At 49.1% G+C, this 19,925-nt stretch overlaps 1 protein-coding gene across 1 annotated transcript in view; it reads left to right on the forward strand.

Moving 5' to 3' along the window:
• LOC147098065 (cGMP-dependent protein kinase 1-like) overlaps positions 1–19,925 on the forward strand; it is a 120,022-nt gene that overhangs the window by 13,190 nt on the left and 86,907 nt on the right. The window contains exon 2 of the mRNA XM_085971295.1: positions 9,412–9,578. Coding sequence (XP_085827421.1) covers positions 9,412–9,578 — 167 coding nt within the window. The remainder of the gene's footprint in view (positions 1–9,411; positions 9,579–19,925) is intronic.

Below are 19,925 nucleotides of genomic sequence, written 5' to 3' on the forward strand. Positions count from 1 at the left end.
TTATTTCAAATTTCCAGCGTCCGCGGTATTTATTGAGGTAGACTGACTGATTCTGCTCTGCCCCTTCTAATTCTCCCCATATGGAAGGCTCTGAGAATTGTCAGATTAGGCAGTAACAAATGCCCAAGAGACTGACTGCGCAGCCTGTGAGTCCACAATAGAACAGCATCTCTAAACAGAAGTGTACCTTTTACTGAAGCTTAGTTACTGCTTCTCACTGATTCTGGCCTGGCTGTTAATTTGTTAACGTGAGATTCTGCAGTGGCTCAAGTAAAAGTGTTGAATATTGATGCTTGGTCCAATCAATACTGCATGCTCTCCCTCCAAGCTGTAGCATTGGAGGTGAATAGATAAGTGCCTCTTTCATGTGGTGAGTCAGAGCTTCCCTGGGGATGGGTTGTGAGTTTCGGTCAGCAACCAATACTGTCACAGCTCATTAAACTCATAGCATAAACTCCCATCGGATCAGCCAGGCCATCTATTCATGAAGAAACTGCACTGAAGAGCTCCACGATATGGAGACATTTGTACTAGAAGAAAGACTTGCATTTATATAGCGCCTTTCATGACCTCAGCACATCCTGAAGTGCATTACCACCAATGAAGTACTTTTGGCGTGTAGCCACTGTTGTAAGTGGGAAACGCAGCCATCAATTTGCGCACAGCAAGCTCCCACAAACAGCAATGTGATAAAGACCAGATAATCTGTTTTGGTGATGTTGATTACAAGTCTAACCAGTGGCTGCCACCTCTTACCTGGCCTGGCCTGAGCTTCATCCTCCTTCATCTCTTGGCATTCTTGGCCTCCCTGTCTCCTCTGACCTCCAGTGGAACTCCCAAATCTCCTCCATTGCTAAACCTACCTCCAAGAAACTCTGTTTCTTCTTTTGTGTCAGAAACACCCGTTTCCCTTCAACAATTCATAACTCTCTATACAGCCCAAATTGATCCGACACTTGAACACTGTTCCTGTCATAAATCGCAACTTCTACAAGAAGTACTACTGAACGGCCAGCTGAGGGCGCCACCCAAGGAATATAAATACTCGGGCGTGGGCCCACCTTGGCCAGAGACAGTCTGGAAACAGGAAGCTAGTGACTACTAACCAGACCTCCATGCTTTGTTACAAGTCGATTAAAGCCTTGCTTTATGTACAACCAAGTGCGTAGTGAGTCTTTATTACATCAGTTCCTACATCTGAAGAAGCTCTTCAAAACACTCTCTCACACTCATGGATGGGATATAGGAAAGAAACTTGTCATCTGATGAGTAATCCCTCTAGCATTTCTAGCCTCCAACATCTCTCTATTGCAACTTCTCTGTCTCTCATCATTTCGTTGCTGCGACTATGATGAGTGCTTTTCTGAACTTTCTTCTCTTGTTCCTCCTCAGCTCCCAATATTCCATCCTACACTTCCTGCTCCCTCTATCTTCATAATGTTGAAACCATGGCTCATTGCACCATCTGCTGCTCTAACTCATTCTTTCTCAGTACCTCAAAGCTCTTGGCTCCTTCCTATTACAATCTTAATACTTTTAAACCCCTAGTTTATCAGCATGGAATCACTGCTACTTCATTTATTGAATTTTCTCTCTCACTTTTTTCAACATTGGTGTCTTCTCTACTGGCCCTGGCTTCTCACTGTGATTTCTCTATTTAAAAAATCCCATTAACGATTGTTCAGTCTTACCTCTTCTTCTTAGGTGGTCCCTCTGAACTGAGGATGACTTGTTTCCACATTAAAAATGAGTTCTCAGGTGACTGATGAGTCCAATGCAGGACCTGCAGTCTCTGTCACAGGTGGGGCAGACGGTGGTTGAAGGGGCGGGCGGGGTGCTTGGGTTAACGTGCGCTCCTTGCGCTTTGCTTCCGCTTGCTCCCGGCAAAGAGACTCGAGGTGTTCAGCGCCTTCCCGGATGCTTCTCCTCCACTTTGTGCGGTCTTGGGCCAGGGATTCCCAGGTGTCAGTGGGGATGTTGCACTTTTTCAAGGAGGCTTTGAGGGTGTCCTTGAAGCGTTTCCTCTCTTGCCGTGGCGGAGCTCCGAGTAGTGCTTGTTTTGGGAGTCTCGTATCAGGCATGCGAACGACGTGACTCATCCATCGAAGCTGATTGAGCGTGGTCAAAGCTTCGATGCTGGGGATGTTGGCCTGAGCGAGAACACTGACGTTGGTGCGCCTATCCTGCCAATGGATTTGCAGGATCTTGCGGAGGTAGCATTGGTGGTACCTCTCCAGTGCTTTGAGGTGCCTGCTGTACATGATCCATGTCTCTGAAGCATACAGGAGGGCGGGTATCACTGCTGCTCTGTAGACCATGAGCTTAGTGCCGGGTTTGAGGTCCTGGTCTTCAAACACTCTCTTCCTCAGGTGACCGAAGGCTGCACTGGTGCACTGAAGGCAGTGTTGGACTTCATCATTGACATCTGCCCTTGTTGACAGTCGGCTCCCGAGGTATGGAAAGTGGTCCACGTTGTCCAAGGCCTTGTCGTGGATTTTGATAATTGGGGGGCAGTACTGTGTGGCGGGGGCAGTTTGGTAAAGGACCTTTGTCTTACGGATGTTTAGTGTAAGGCCCATGCTCTCGTACGCTTCAGTGAAGGTGTTAACGATGGTTTGGAGTTTGACCTCCGAGTGAGCGCAGACACGAGCATTGTCTGCATACTGTAATTTGACGACAGAGGATGGGTCGACCTTGGATCTGGACTGGAGGTGACGGAGGTTGAGCAGTTTCCCGTTTGTTCTGTAAATTAGCTCCACTCCAGCGGGGAGCTTACTGAGGGTGAGATGGAGCATTGCTGCAAGGAAGATCAAGAAGAGTGTTGGTGTGATGACACAGCCTTGTTTGACCCTGGTCCGTACGTGAATTGGGCCTGTGGTGGAACCGTTGGTCAGGATCATGGCTTGCATGTCATCGTGAAGCAGGCGGAGGATGGTGACAAACTTTTGAGTGCAGCCAAATCTTACAGCATCTTACAAACTTACAGCAGCAGCAGCAACAACTTGAATTGATATGGCGCCTTTAACATAGAAAAACATTCCAAGACGCTTCACAGAAACGTAATCAGAAAAAATCAGCAGCAAACCAACGGAGGAGATATTAGGACAGGTGATTAAAAGTTTGGTCAGAGAGGTGGGTTTTAAGGAAGGTCTTAAAATAAGAGAGGGACTTGGAGAGGCTGAAAAACATAGAGCGGGGATTCCAGAGCTTGGGGCCCAGAGAGCTGAAGGCACGGCTGCCAATGGTAGGGCGAAAGGAGTGGGGGATGGACAAGAGGCCAGAATTGGAGGAACTGAGTTTTCGGAGGGCTGGAGGAGGTTACAGAGATGGGGATAGATGCACATCAGTTATAGGCTGTTGGACCCATTTGATAGGAATAAATTTCTGTCGGTATGGCTGGGTCAACCAGCTTTTCTCCAGCTCTGTGCTCTTGCTGCCTGAATGTGGATTGAGTTGAGTTTTCCCTTCCTTTCTGGTATCGAACTGCTTCACCCACATTCGACACTTCCCTAAACCTAATTGTGGTGTATGTAACCTGTTCCACCTTAAGAGATGTACTACTTTCTCTGGCTGCTGTATACGTAATACCGGTGGTGACCACCGGTATATAAGTACTGTGTAGTGATATTGTATTTAGTATAGTCCTGACCTCCAACTAGTAAAGACCTGTTGAAACTTTATTCTTGTAGTCTGTGTCAGTAATTAATCTTAATACAACTGGAACACACAGACTTAACAGTGGCGATGAGGATGGGATTCTTACCCTGCGGCAGTTTATATCCACGGCGGCTTCGTCCACAGAACGGGCGTCGAAGAGAGGCATCCACCCTCATCACCCTGCTGGAAGACACGTCGCGCGGCAGGCATCGAGAACCCGGAGTGCAGAAGACATCCTGAACTCGAAGCCTCCATCAGCGGCAGTCAGCTATCTTCTTTCTACCTCGGTGGTGGGTAAGCCGGTCAGCGACGCGAGCAGAAAGTCGGCCGCGTTGGCTGTACAGACGGGGGGAGGAAGACGGAGGAATAAGGGCGGTGAGATCGATCGCGACCGGAGATAAGGGCCGGGCCGCATTCGGGCCAAAAGGCGCAGCACGGGGACATCGATCGCGGCTGGTGATAAGGGCCGGGCCACTTTCGGGCCAAAAAGGTGCAGCGTCTGGGGCGACTGAAGGCGCGAGAGCCGCGGTGAAGGCGAACGCAGCCGGTGCTAATAACCGGGCTGCAAGAAGGGCTGCGAGGCACGACATCGGGGAAGCGTGAATGCCCGAGGGAGCCGCGGTGAAGCGGAGACAGCGTCTGGGGAGTTACTAACCGCTGGGAAAGGGGAGCAGCAGCGGCACGCCAAACGCCATTGCAGCCAGTGGGTGAAGACCGCCAAGCGCGGGAAAACCGCCATTTTGTAGGCGGAGGACGAAGACAAGAGCGGGAAGCCGCCATCTTGGGATAAAATTTTAAAAAACATAAAATAAATTGCAACGATGCCTAAACATGGGAACATTAATACCTTTGATAGCGACATCGAAGATTGGGCCATGTATGTAGAACGCATACAAAATTATTGTAGAGCAAATAAAATCCCAGATGCAGAGAAAGCACTAACTTTATTGAACTTAATGGGTGCGAAGACATACGGGCAATTGAAACACCTTTTATCACCAGATGAACCGGCGGATAAGACGTTCGAGGAGATTGTTACTGTCCTGAAAAATCATCTAAACCCCACGCCGCTGATGCTAGCGGAACGATTTAAATTTTACAGCAGAAGGCAGCTGAAGGATGAAAGCAATGCTGAATATTTAATGGAATTGCGTAAGCTAGCAAAGTACTGTCAGTTTGGAACGGGACTAACAGACGCGCTAAGAGATAAATTTGAGTGTGGATTATTAAAAGAAGATACACAAAAGCGACTGCTCGAGGAGAATGAGCTGACGCTTGAGAAAGCGGTCACTATGGCAGCAGCACACGAAGCCGCAGCGAGAGGCACGGCAGTAATGCAGCTACGGTCACCGGAACTCAGTACAAATAAATTGGGTTTGAGTACTGTAAAATGTTATCGTTGTGGAAAGACAACACATGATCAGAACCAGTGTTGGTTTAAAAACCAAGAATGCAGAATGTGTGGCAGGCTTGGCCACATAGCTAAAGTATGCCGGTCAGGAAAGAAGACCAGCAACAAAAAGTCACCGCAAGGAAAATACATAAAGGTGCACAAGGTGACAAAGACCAGTTCGAACAAACGGAAGTCAGATTCAGACGCTAGCAGTAATGAACTGGGTAGCTTAAGAGTACACAACGTTGGTAAGGATGCAGATCTCCAGACAATTTGGGTCACTCTTCAGATAGCAGGAGTCCAAGTAAAGATGAAACTGGACACTGGATCGGCATTGACGGTCATGAATAAGAAAGATTACAAAAGGTTATTCCAACATATTCCCCTACGGGATATGGAGATTATATTGAAAACATACGCGGGCAAAGAGTGTACCCCATCGGAAAGATAGAGGTAAAAGTGGTCCACAAGGGCGAAGAAAGCCAAGTAATGGACTTATATGTGCTACCTGAAGGAGGTCCACCACTACTGGGACGGGAGTGGATTAGGAAAATGAATATGGACTGGCACTCCTTAAAAGCACTAACGGTAGATTCCAGGGAAACAGATGTCAAACCTAAACGATTGTCCAAAATATTGGATGATGCTAAAGAGGTGTTCCAGCAAGGACTGGGAACACTGAAAGGAATTACGGCAAACATCAAGATTGATGAACATGCACAACCAAAATTTTTCAAAGCCAGACCGGTACCCTATGCAATACGACCTACTGTAGAAGCAGAACTGGAAGCGCTAGAACGTTCAGGTGTACTGTCTAAGGTAGATTGGAGTGAGTGGGCTACGCCCATTGTTCCCGTTATGAAACGTCCTTCGAGCAACAAGCCAGGAGAACCAGGGACGGTTCGCATCTGTGGAGATTTCAAGATCACCGTTAATCCGGTGCTTCACACGGTGCAGTATCCACTTCCGCGGATTGAGGATATTTTTGCTTCGTTGTCTGGCGGGAAACACTTCACCAAGATAGACCTGGTGCAGGCATACTTGCAGATGGAGGTTGAAGAAGTCACGCCAGTACCTCACGATCAACACGCATAGAGGTTTGTACCGGTATAATAGGCTGGTTTTTGGAGTGGCATCGGCTCCGGCAATTTGGCAGAGGGCCATGGAGCAGGTATTACAGGGAATTCCAGGCACACAATGTTACCTGGACGATATTCTGATTACAGGTGATGGTGATGAAGAACACCTCGCAAACTTGGAACTGGTGCTCAACAGACTGAAAGAGTATGGACTTAGAGTTAATCGTCAGAAATGTGAGTTCTTTCAGAAGCGGATCTCGTACTGTGGTCATGTCATTGACCGGGAGGGGCTTCATAAGTCTCCTGACAAGATAGAGGTAGTTGTAAAGGCTCCCGCTCTGGATAATGTCTCTCAGTTGAGGTCGTTTCTGGGATTGATTAACTATTACCATAAGTTTCTACCGAATCTATCCACGGTACTGCACCCGCTGAACGCTCTTTTACAGAAGGGGGTACCATGGGAATGGAGCGAAAACTGTAAGAAGGCATTTGCAAAAGCAAAGAATTGATCACCTCAGAGGAAGTGTTGGCTCACTTCAACCCGACACTGCCTATTCGGTTGGCTTGTGATGCTTCTCCATATGGTATTGGGGCAGTACTCTCACACAAGTTGCCAAATGGCACGGAAAGGCCAGTCGCGTTTGCATCCAGGTCATTGACCTCCGCTGATCGCAACTATGCGCAGATCGATAGGGAGGCTCTCAGCCTTGTATGGGGAGTGAAGAAGTTTAATCATTACCTGCAGGGCCAAAAATTCACACTTCTGACAGACCATCAGCCGTTGGTATCCATTTTTAACCCTAAGAAGGGTGTTTCGGTGATGACAGCACAGCGATTCCAGAGATGGTCCCTTTTCCTAGGGGCACATCAATATCAAATAGAATTCAAAGGTACAAAGCAGCATGGCAATGCTGATGGGCTGTCGCGCCTGCCACTACCTGAAGCGGAAGAGACGACGAAAGTTGACCCTGTTGAGTTATTTCATTCGACCATCATCGAGTGTTTACCAGTCACCAATGCAAGTATTGAAAGAGAAACCAGGAACAACCCGACACTGTCCCGAGTTTACGAGGTGACAGTGAAGGGATGGCCAACACATGGTGATCCTCTGTTACCGGCATTCTCGGCAAGGCGAGACCAGCTGTCCGTCTGCCATGGTACTTTGATGTACGGGACAAGAGTGATTATTCCTCCCAAGTTACGGGAAAGAGTTCTAAAGGAACTGCATGAAGGTCATCTGGGGGGAGTTAAGATGAAAAGTCTTGCTAGGGCTTATGTATGGTGGCCGGGCATTGACCAACAGATAGAGGAGTTGACAAAAAGCTGCGCTGGGTGCCAAAAAGTGCAAAATACACCTCCGATCGCACCGCTACACCCATGGGAATGGCCTTCAGCCCCATGGCAACACGTACATATTGACTTTGCTGGTCCATTCATGGACTCCGTGTTCCTAATTGCGGTGGACGCACATTCCAAATGGCCAGAAGTGATCAAGATGAATACCACTACTTCAGAAAAGACAATTGCGGTGTTAAGAACAATATTCGCAAGGAACGGATTGCCAGAACAGATATGTTCGGACAACGGACCACAGTTCGTGTCGGAAGAATTCCAAAAATTCTTAAAGAAGAATGGGGTGAAACATTATACCTCTGCCCCATATCATCCGGCGACAAACGGGTTGGCCGAGAGATTTGTCCAAACATTCAAAAAGGCAATAAAGGCCATGAACGATGATCAGATTCCGTTACAACACAAGGTGGACAATTTCCTAATGGCATATCGAAACGCCGCTCATGCAGTGACTAGCCAAAGTCCTGCCATGATGTTTTATAACAGGAGGTTGCGGTCCAGGTTGGACTTGTTAAAACCAAATGTGCGGAGGGAAGTGGAAAACAAACAGTTCCGGCATATTAATAACAAGTCCGCTCGAAGTTTCGACGTAGGACAACCAGTGTTGGCAAGGGGCTATGGAAACGAAAAATGGCAGTCCGGAACAATTCGGGCCAGACAAGGACCTCTGATGTACACAGTAGATATTGGTAACAATGTGATAAGGCGTCATGCGGATCAACTGGTAGAATCAAGAGCAAGGGTCGAACCCATGGTTGCGACAGAGACAACTGTGGAAGACGTTAATGAACCTGAAGCATCTACCTCGGCAGGGACTGTACCTGATGATGACGTCCAATACATAGGAAACCAACAAGAAGAGTCACCTCAGCAACAAGAATCAGAGACCACTGAAAGGCGTTATCCAAACCGAATCAGAAGGCCTCCTGAGAGACTGAACCTTTGAACTGTTTATACCTGAAGTTATATATATGTATATATGTTATTATGTTATGTTAAATGGGGATATGACTGTTAAGCTAAAAAGGGAGGATTGTGGTGTATGTAACCTGTTCCACCTTAAGAGAACTTAAGCCTGTTCCACCTTAAGAGATGTACTACTTTCTCTGGCTGCTGTATACGTAATACCGGTGGTGACCACCGGTATATAAGTACTGTGTAGTGATATTGTATTTAGTATAGTCCTGACCTCCAACTAGTAAAGACCTGTTGAAACTTTATTCTTGTAGTCTGTGTCAGTAATTAATCTTAATACAACTGGAACACACAGACTTAACACTAATAAAGTCAGGAACTGGTTGAGTTTAAGAATTGTGGATCAATCCATTCTCCCCCCACCCACCCACCCAAAAAAAACCATTGGGCTACCACTCATGGCTGTTTCACTTTGTTACATTTCTTTAATAACCTGCAGCATCTTATTTTTTAAATTGAGAAGCCTCTGTGAAGGTTGATAGCGTAGAATGTCGTCATAGCTGAAAAGAGATGAGATAAAACCAAGCAGTGATTTGGCCGCATGAAGCTAGGGTTTTAAGCAGCTTTACATTTCAGGAGGAGGATATCACTGAGTAAGCTAGCAAGTTCCAGAGTTTTGGAAATCCTGGGAAAGAATGACCTTGAGCAGGAAACGGTGAGTAGGTTGAGTCTCGATTTCAACATTGTAAGATTTCCATACTGTTATGGGATGTATTGCAGAAGGTTGGAGAACCAATTGAGAGAAGGTCTATCATGGGGAAGTGTCCAATCATCACTCAGAAACTCTCCTGACAGCCCACCTGAGATCTGGAGTTCACTGCAGGAAATCATGGGCAGAGGCTTGTGTCCCGAATCTGTCGGGTGCCAGGAGGTAAGTGGATAAATGTGCGGGTATTATTGATTCCTCAGTGTCTCCGGGTCCATCCCTAATGTGTCTCTGGTTCTGTGCAACAGATCGAAGGAACTGATCAAGGATGCCATCTTAGAGAATGACTTCATGAAGAACTTGGAGATGTCTCAGATCCAGGAGATTGTGGATTGCATGTATCCAGTGGATTACACCAAGGACAGCTGCGTCATCAAAGAGGGAGACGTGGGTTCGCTGGTGTACGTGATGGAAGGTAGGAACACGGAGGCTGAAAGTTGAAGCCAATCGGCTGAGTTCCCTCCAATTGCTGGGAGCTGAGAAATCTGCCACTCTGCAGGACTGATCAATGCTGAGGAGGTGGTTGTATATCACACTTCACCAGCCCCATGCAAGCAATTAAAAGGCCCAGTCTGGTTCAGTGCAGACTGCTACGTGCTGTGAAAAATACATAAGGGTTACTGACATTTATGGGTCGCATAAACCCTGGTCTAAGACCTCTTTGGATGCAAACACAGTAACCAATGTGTAGATTCTGCTTAGCCTGCATTTGTATGCTGTAGGTCACATCAATATTCCAGCTCATTATCTGTAAACTTGTATCTAGGAAGCAAAAGGACATTGCAGGTGAGGGTTGAGTTCCTTAGAGGTCTCCAATAATGAGACAGATATAAACAATGTGTTTTCTTTTTACATTAGTTCTCTGGATATAGGCGTCGCTAGAAAAGCCAACATTAATCGGCCATCTCTAATTGCCCTTGAGAAGGTGGCGGTGAGCTGCCTTCTTGAACCGCTGCAGTCCGTGTGGTGAAGGTGCTCTCACAGCGCTGTTAGGTCGTAAGTTCCAGGATTTTGACCCAGTGACGATAAAGGAACGGCGATATTTTTCCAAGTCGGGATGGTGCGTGACTTGGAAGGGAGCATGGAGGTGCTGGTGTTCCCATGCACCTGCTATGTGTTATAGCACAGCCATTTGAAAACACTGGATAGCATCACAGTGTGGAACCTTTTTGTATATAAATCTGATGTTCACGGGGAGTCAGAGGATGCTCTTTGTTCTGCTCTTGCTCTTGTATCCTAGGGAGTGGGGCGCATCATGTGTGTGTTCCTTCTGTCTCTGACTTGTGTATTTCTGTTCGATTTGTTTTTCTTTCTCTCTGCCCTGTTCTCGGTCTCTTTCTGTTTTCAGGTGGCAGATCGCAGGTTGGGTATGCACACCGAGTTTTGCGTTGCAGGTGGGGGGAGGGGTCCAGCCAGGGATGCTAGTTGGCATTTCGATCCGGGTCTGGCCCTTGGCCTGGATATAGCATCAAGGCCAAAATGCTACAGCCATGGAGATGCAAATAGAGAGCTGGGAGGACTGCAAGATAAAAATACATGATTTATTTTGAATGTGATGGCCAGATGGAAATTGTGTGACGTGACACTTCCCAGAATTGCTTCCTTTATTCTCTCTCTGTTTTTGTTTGTCTGTGGAAGGTGTTGGTCAGTTGCTCAGGGAGAGATGTAGTGGGAGCTACAGGAAGGTTTTGGGTCGTGGGTAAGATGAGGGACCTGGTAGGACAGCAGGTGGCAGCAGTGAGAGTTACGATGGGATTGTGCTCCAAGCACCTTGGCCGCGATTTCGCCAGCCGTGGCGAGTCCGGTGCAGCTGGTGTACGGCGCGGCCTCAAACCCCGCTCCCGTCTTCATCCCGCCTCCTCCAAGTGATTTTGCCCTGCGAGGTTCCCAGACAATTAAAAGGAAGCGGATCTGATGACGACATCTGACAACGCGTCATCAGCTGGTTTCCTTAAAGGGACCATGTCCACATTCATTTTGATAATTGTGCTGTCAGTGTTCTACAGCATTGAGGTGCTGCAAACACTGACGACCACTGCACAAAGGTACTCGTGTAACCAGGCTCTCCCATGACTCCCTCCATATGCTTATGGAGGGAGTTACAGCACACCGGGAGGTTCTGTTCCATTCCAATGGGCTGAAGAGACCACCCTAGGACACCAACGCAGCCTGGTTGCACATTGCACAGGAGGACACAAGCAGGGGTGTTGTCAGGAGGACCTGGCTGCAGTGGCGCAAACCTTTCCATGATCACAGTAGATCACGAAACGTTACAGCAAAGCCACACTCAACCTCATCCTCCTGTGCCACTCTGCCTTCCCTGCCCTACTCCTGCACATCTTTACACACACCAACTTACCTTTACCTCCACCCATCCCTCTCTATCTATATTATAACTTCTCCATCTCACTAGCCACCCCTCACACTCACCCTCATCCTAGTCCAATCATACCAACTAGCAACACACAAGGGTAGGCACTTGGGTGTTTTAGCCAATGTTCGTGTAAACTTTCTGTTAATGTGTTGTCAAGCATTGTAATCCTTATTTTCACCACTTTGCCTTCTTGGACAGATTTGTGTGCACCTTTGAAAGTGTCATAGTGAGTTCCAGTGAATGGTGAACAATAACGTCCCCCCGCCCCCACCCTCCAATGGTGATGAGTGGGAAAGGAATGGCTTGGACATTGTACAGATGCTTTATGGGGCTGGTGTGGGGTGGTGCCAACCTGGTGCATCATGTGGCAGCCAGGATATAAAGTGTTAAGTAAGTAAATCTGGACATGGTGAGGCCATCGCTGGCGTCCCGGGCAGCAGTGTGCATGGGTGATGATGCCCTGTGTCCAGTGCAGCATCAGTTGATTGCGGAGATGGTTGGTGTGGATGTTGGTGCTGCTGGTGTGCCTGGTGTGCCTGGTGATGCTGGTGTTGGGGCTGATCGTGTTGGGATTCTGAGGACCAAGGTGAGATATTTTCGAGGGCACCGATGCTGATGGAATAGATGGCAGGTGAGGTTGAGATGACAGAAGTAATCTGTCAATGTTGAGATAGGTTGTTCCAAGGAGGTGACAGTGGATAGAGAGATTACTCCAAACACTTCAAAAGTGCATAAAGCTCAAAAGTGGGTTCCAAATTATTAATGCTCCAACTTCTAAGATTGGGAAGTGAACAGCTGTGAAATGGTAGGTTTTAGACCACTTTTGCAGCGTTCACCTATTCACAGCAATGAAGAGTCATTGAGAACGCGACATACTTACCTGACGTGGCAGCCGCTCTCCAGGAACCTAATTGAAAACCTGGTAAAATGGTAAGTACATGGGAAAATGGTTCTTAACTACCTTTTTAATAAGCTTGTGTAGGAGTCTCTGCACTCCTAACAAAGAATCTATAACTTACTGGAAGTTAACAAACTGAATTTATTGTCTACGAACTTTACAAAACAAGAAACTACAGGAGAAGCTCAAAACAGGTCTTTTCTCTTTCAATCCACACGAGGACTGGCTGGCCCCACCCTCTACCTCTGACGTCATGACGTCATCACGTTTCCCGCCAAAGGGGACGTCACGTGACCCACGTGATGACATCATCGCGTCAGATCGCGATGTTGTCGATCTAGCTCTGTTTAACCAGAGCCAACTTGAAAGGTAATAACATTGGTTACAGACATTTAATGCTAGAGGTAATAACATTGGTTACAGACAATTATGTAAGTCACTGTAAGAGTCTCTTAGTGGTTTTGCCACATACGCCCCCCCAGAATGGTCTTTAATGAAAAGAGTCCATCGCTGAGGAGGTCGGACAAGTCTGTTGGACCGACTCCGAAATTCCCGGAGGGGAAAACGCTGAGCAGGCGGCGAACTGGTAGGCAGCACGGCGTTGTCAGGTGTGGTAGCGGCCGGCCGCGGCGCGGAGGCTGCGCCAGCTCAATCGGTCGTTCGAGGTCCAGGTGCGCAGGCTTGAGGCGATCGACAGAGATGTGATCCGGTTTGCCCCCGACGTCAATCACGAAACTCTTGTCCCCTGCCTGCAAAACCTTGAAGGGTCCAGCATACGGCGGTGCGAGCGGGGTACGATGGCCGTCCTGGCGCACAAACACGAACTTGGCTTTCGACAACTCCCCCGGGACGTTGGACGAAAGCAAACCGTGCCGTGAGGTCGGAACTGGGCGGAAACAGCGGACCGCATCCCAGAGGGTCTCTTTTTGTGTGGCCGCGGACCATGGTCGCGTAGGTAATGGCAGGAATTCACCTGGGACTCGAAGCGGTTGCCCATAAACCATCGCCGCCGCCGCCAACTGGAGATCTTCCTTCGGCACCGTGCGGAGTCCTAACATCACCCACAGTAGTTTGTCAACCCAGGATGCATCCAGCAGGCTGGCCCTGAGCGACGCCTTCAAGGAGCGGTGGAACCGCTCGCACAAGCCGTTCGCTTGTGGGTGATAGGCCGTAGTGCGGTGGAGTTTAATGCCCAACACGGAAATCACCTCGTTCCACAGTTCGGACGAAAATTGCGGCCCCCGATCCGACGAAATATCCGCAGGGACACCAAAATGGGCTACCCAGGATGAAACGAAAGCTCGAGCAACGTCCGCAGATGTGGTGGACGTCAGGGGAACTGCCTCCGGCCACCTCGTGGTGCGATCCACCGTCGTCAAAAGGTACGTAAAGCCCCGGGAAGGTGGGAGTGGTCCCCCTAAGTCGATGTGAATATGATCAAATCGCCGTTCTGGGACCTCGAAGGTGGTGAGCGGGGCTCTGACATGGCGCTGCACCTTGGACCGTTGGCAAACAACACAAGTGTTCGCCCAGTCCCTGATGTCTTTGCGTATTCCCCTCCATACGAATTTGGAGACCAGCAGTTTTTGCGATGCCCGCACGCCAGGGTGCGATAGGCCGTGTAAGGCATCGAAAATCGTACGACGCCATTTAGACGGGACGATCGGACGGGGTGCACCCAGCGAAACGTCGCAGAGCAGAGTGGTACCTGCGGAATGGAAAGGCACATCCCTCGGCTGGAGGCTGTTTGGAACCGAACAAAAACCCTGGGTCTCCGGGTTGTCCGCTTGGTCAACCGCCATCTGTGCGTAGTCAATGCCCAATTGGACGGCCTGGACGGCGGCGCGGGATAGGCAATCGGCGACGACGTTGTCCTTACCGGCCACATGTCGGATGTCGGTGGTGAACTCCAATATGTACGTCAGCTGCCGTTGCTGCCGAGCCGACCATGGTTCCGCAGACTTGGCCATTGCGAACAGCAATGGCTTGTGGTCGACAAACGCGATGAAGCGGCGTCCTTCGAGGAGGAAACGGAAATGGCGGATGGCCAAAAACAAAGCCAACAGCTCTCGATCGAAAGTACTGTACCGGCGTTCATGCCGTTGTAGCTGGCGGCTAAAAAAGGCCAGGGGTTGCCACGCGCCATCGACCCACTGCTCCTGGATGGCCCCCACCGCGTAGACTGACGCGTCCGTCGTGAGAGCGATGGTGGCTCCCGGCAGGGGGTGTGCTAACATGGTCGCATTGGCGAGTGCGGCTTTCGTCTCCTCGAAAGCACGATCCATGTCCTGTGACCATACCACAGGGTCCTTTCCCGTCGAGCCTCTGAGGGCCTCATATAGAGGACGCATGGGCTGTGCGGCCCTGGGGATGAAACGATGATAGAAGTTAACCATCCCCAGGAACTCCTGTAAAGCTTTCACGAATTTCGGTTTCGGGAACGCCGCAATTGCTTCCACCTTGTCCCGAAGTGGCGTTGCCCCCGTGGGGGTTATGCGGTGGCCCAGGAAATCCAGTTGCGATAGGCCGAAACGGCATTTGTCCGAGTTAACGATGAGGCCGTGCTGCTGAAGCCGTCTGAAAAGGACCCGAAGGTGCTCGAGGTGTTCCTCCTTGGAGGTGCTGGCAACCAGAATATCGTCCAAATAAACAAACAGAAAGTCAAGGTCCCGCAGGACTGAATCCATGAGGTGCTGAAACGCCTGTGCCGCGTTCTTAAGCCCAAAGGGCATTCGCAGGAATTCAAAGAGTCCAAAGGGGGTAATTACCGCTGTCTTTTCGACATCCTGAGGGTGCACCGGCACCTGGTGGTAACCACGGACGAGGTCGATTTTGGAGAAGATGGACGTCCCCGCCAAATGTGCTGAGAAGTCCTGTATATGGGGAATGGGGTAGCGGTCGGGCGTCGTTATGTCATTGAGACGGCGATAATCCCCACAGGGCCGCCATCCCCCGCCGGGCTTGGGGACGATGTGGAGAGGGGAGGACCACGGGCTACTGGACCGACGGATGATCCCCATTTTTTCCATCACGGCGAACTCCGCCTTTGCTGCCGCTAGCTTGCTGGGCTCTAAACGTCGCGCCCTGGCGTAAACGGGTGAGCCGGTAGTCGAAATATGGTGCTCCACCCTATGCTTGACGGTCAGAGCCGAAAAGTTGGGCTTCGTCAGCTCGGGGAAATCCTCGAGGAGATGGGCGAAATCGTCGGGCTGTGGCCGCGCACATGAAATCGTGTGTGACGCAGCTATGCTGCACGCCCCCGAAATATCGTCGAGCGTGGCGGCGTGAATGAGGCGTCGATTTTTCACGTCCACCAACAGGCCGTTGGCACCTAAAACGTCAGCACCCAACAGGGCCTGTGAGATTTGAGCGGTGATGAAATTCCAGCTGAAAAACTGTCCACCGAAACATACTCGGACGAGGCGCTTCCCGCAAGTGCGGATCGAACCCCCGTTGGCCGCTTGCATAGGGGGACCACAGCTGCCGGAGCGAAGGTCTATGACCGAGGCGGGCAGTATGCTGCATTGCGCCCCTGTGTCGCATAGAAAACGACGGCCGGAGATGGAGTCGGTTACGTAGGTGAGATTCCCGGAAGCACCGATCGCCATCGCGGCCGCGGGGGAAGTACCGGGACCGGCGTGCTTGACTCACGGCGGTCTATTCGACGGTCTGATCCTGAACGATGTTGCAGAGCTCAAATTGCGCCTCGGCTTGCACAAACCTGTTGTTCCCAGAATTGGGGGAGCTTCAAGCCCACTGCGTTGGCCTCCATCACTGGCCTGTGTTCGGCGTTCACCGCGAAAAACGATCGCGAGGAATCGGGGTCACCAATGTAGGAGTCTCTGCACTCCTAACAAAGAATCTATAACTTACTGGAAGTTAACAAACTGAATTTATTGTCTAAGAACTTTACAAAACAAGAAACTACAGGAGAAGCTCAAAACAGGTCTTTTCTCTTTCAATCCACACGAGGACTGGCTGGCCCCGCCCTCTACCTCTGACGTCATCACGTCATCACGTTTCCCGCCGAAGGGGACGTCACGTGACCCACGTGATGAAGTCATCGCGTCAGATGACGATGTTGTTGATCTAGCTCTGTTTAACCAGAGCCAACTTGAAAGGTAATAACATTGGTTACAGACAATTAATGCTAGAGGTAGTAACATTGGTTACAGACAATTATGTAAGTCACTGTAAGAGTCTCTTAGTGGTTTTGCCACACTTGGGTGATTGGGCAGAAACATGGCAAATGCACTATAATGTGGATAAATGTGAGGTTATCCACTTTGGTGGCAAAAACAGGAAGGCAGATTATTATTTGAATGGCAATAGATTGGGAGAAGGGGAAGTGCAAAGAGACCTGGGTGTTCTTGTGCACCAGTCGCTGAAGGTAAGCATGCAGGTGCAGCAGGCGGTTAAGAAGGCAAATGGTATGTTGGCCTTCGTAGCAAGAGGGTTTGAGTACAAGAACAAGGATGTCTTGCTGCAGTTGTACAGGGCCTTGGTGAGACCGCACCTTGAGTATTGTGTGCAGTTTTGGTCACCTTACCTTGAGGAAGGACGTTCTTGCCATGGAGGGAGTGCAGCGGAGATTCACCAGGCTGATACCTGGGATGGCAGGAATGACGTACGAGGAGAGATTGTGTCAATTGGGCTTATACTCACTGGAGTTTAGAAGATTGAGAGGGGATCTCATCGAAACCTATAAAATTCTGTCAGGTCTGGACAGACTAGGTGCAGAAAAGATGTTTCTGATGGCCGGGGAGTCCAGAACCAGGGGTCATAGTCTAAGGATAAGGGGTAAGCCATTTAGGACTGAAATGAGGAGGAATTTCTTCACCCAGAGAGTGGTGAACCTGTGGAATTCTCTGCCACAGAGGGCGGTGGAGGCCAGTTCATTAAATATATTCAAGAAAGAGTTGGATATATTTCTTGAGGCTAAAGGGATCAAGGGATATGGGGAGAAGACAGGGACAGGGTACTGAATTTGGATGATCAGCCATGATCTCATTGAATGGCAGAGCAGGCTCGAAGGGCCGAATGGCCGACTCCTGCTCCTATCTTCTATGTCTCTATGTTTCTATCTAAATTGGCTGACCCACTGCTTGGTGTCGGGTCTGTTCAGGGATGACAGACCCGACACTTGGGAAACTGACCAGGAGGGTTTACAGCATGTGATTTTGACAGCGGACCCGCCTCCAAACCCGCCCTCTGAGCGCCAGCAAAATTCCGGCCCTTGTCTCGCATGTGCTCCTCCAGTCCCACACCTTGGGAGTCCACGCCACCTGGGTGATAATCTGGCAGGGCGAATCACCTGCCTTTTATAGGATCCGCCCGATCCTCATTTCTATTGAATTGTGTGGATGTTGGGATGAAAGCAGGATCAGGCTGAATTGTCACGTCGGCCTTGGTCAAGCACCGTACTGACAGTCATGGCTTAGGCTCGGCTATTCAGGGACCACAAGCGAGGTATCAGAAGCTGGCTGCTGCCTGTGGAACTGCACTTCCAGTGACCGTGAATGTTTTCAGTAGGGGTAAAGGGGAGCAGGTGATTCACCTCCGGGATAACCAAGAATTGAAATAAACATTTTTGTTTCACCATTATTGTGCGGTAACTGTCACACTTGCTGGATTCAAAGCAGACAGCTGTGAGCTCCTGCAGGTGTTGCTTTCTGGAAGTGTTGCATTTGTTGAAGTGTATCCTGCCTTTGTGTGCACTGTTGGGTTGATGGTGAAATCAATCACCCAAAGGAAATGCTGACCCGTTCTTTAGTAGAGGCAGGAAAACGACTTGTAGCGAGTGCACAGAGAGCTGACATCTCTCTCACCATGTCCTCGCAGGAAGACTAATCATTGTTAGACATTTAGTTGATGTCTAAAATGTGACCAAGGTTTGTGACTTTTTTTCCCCCTTCTATGTATTTCTGATGATGTGGAGATGCCGGAGTTGGACTGGGGTGGACAAATGTGAGAAGTCACACAACACCAGGTTATAGTCCAACAGCTTTATTTGAAATCACAAGCTTTCGGAGCGCTGCTCCTTCGTCAGGTGACTTCAAATAAAGCTGTTGGACTATAACCTGGTGTTGTGTGACTTCTCACATATGTATTTCTCGTATTTCTCTCTCATGCATTCCAGCAAGTCACCTTGCTGCCTGGGGTTATTGGAATGGAAACAGTGTAAAACCGTCACTGGTACTTGTATCACACAAGTCTTGCACAGAATGCCCTTGTGTACAGGAGAGATGCATCATTCATATGGCTTCTCTACAAGCCTGAGATGGTGGAGAGTTCAGTTGCGATGCTGTCATCATCTCTCCTCGCCGGCCTTTCAAAGATCCTGTCCAATGCTATGAATAGCATGCACTGTACCCAGATAACAACACCTGGGATCAGAATCTGACCAAGGTAGCCGTGGAGCAGCCCTGTGAGCCCTGTGGTGTGTGCTGGCGTTGGTGCTCATGCACTGGTTGGACAGCACTGCAAGCGAGTGAGTGGTTAGTTTTCAGTCAGTGTGTACTATTCAGCTACAAGAGGAGACACTCCAATATGCACGGACCATACAGGCCGAGGTGGGAGTGTGATTGGTTAGTTTTACCGAGTGCACGCTCTATTTTATGGCACTGTGAAGGATCTTTATTGCAGTCAAAAATCATAATGTGGATAATTATTACATTTTCTTTTAACTATATTTAACTGGAACTTAAATAATCAATTTGCTCGTTATGTCTTGTCTAGTTAGATTGCTAACTCCTGACTTGTGTGCTGTTTGACCTTTGAACCAAGTTGTTGGAAATGCAGCTTTGGGCCGTAACCTATTGGGGAGGAGGCTGTGGTGATTGTAAGGGATAAAGCAGCACTTTCCAGTACTGATGTGAAATAGTCTCCAGCTGCACAGTGGGTAGTCAAGGTAAGTTTCGTCAGAAATAAGAGGAAATGCTGGAAACACTCAGCAGGCCAGGCACCATCTGTGCAGAGAGGAACAGAGTTAACATTTCGGGTTGATGACCTTTCAACAGAACTGGAAACATTTTGAGCTGGAACAGATTTTAAGCAAGTGCGATGGGAGGAAAGAACCAAAGGGAAGGCCTGTGATAAGGTGGAAGGCAAGGGTGATTAAATGACAAAAGGGATGATGGTGCGAGGCAAAATGGGGTTGGTAACGGGACAAGTAAAGAAACAAAAGATGTGTCTAGAGGAATAACAGAAAATGCTGGAAAAACTCAGCAGGCTAGGCAACATCCGTGGAGAGAAAATAGAGTCAACGTTGACTCTATTTTCTCTCCACGGATGTTGCCTGGCCTGCTGAGTTTTTCCAGCATTTTCTGTTGTTATTTCAGATTTCCAGCATCTGCAGTATTTTGCTATCATATGTGTCTAGAGGAGGTGTAAATGGCAACAGCAGTATTATTACCAGCACCTGCTGTCCAAAAAAATGGGAGCAGTGGTTATGATCTGAAGTTGTTGAACTCGATGTTGAGTCAGGAAGG

The sequence above is a fragment of the Somniosus microcephalus genome, chromosome 30 (assembly GCF_052327205.1).
Source record: "Somniosus microcephalus isolate GS21.2 chromosome 30, FLI_Smic_1.0, whole genome shotgun sequence".
NCBI classification, from domain to species: domain Eukaryota; kingdom Metazoa; phylum Chordata; class Chondrichthyes; order Squaliformes; family Somniosidae; genus Somniosus; species Somniosus microcephalus.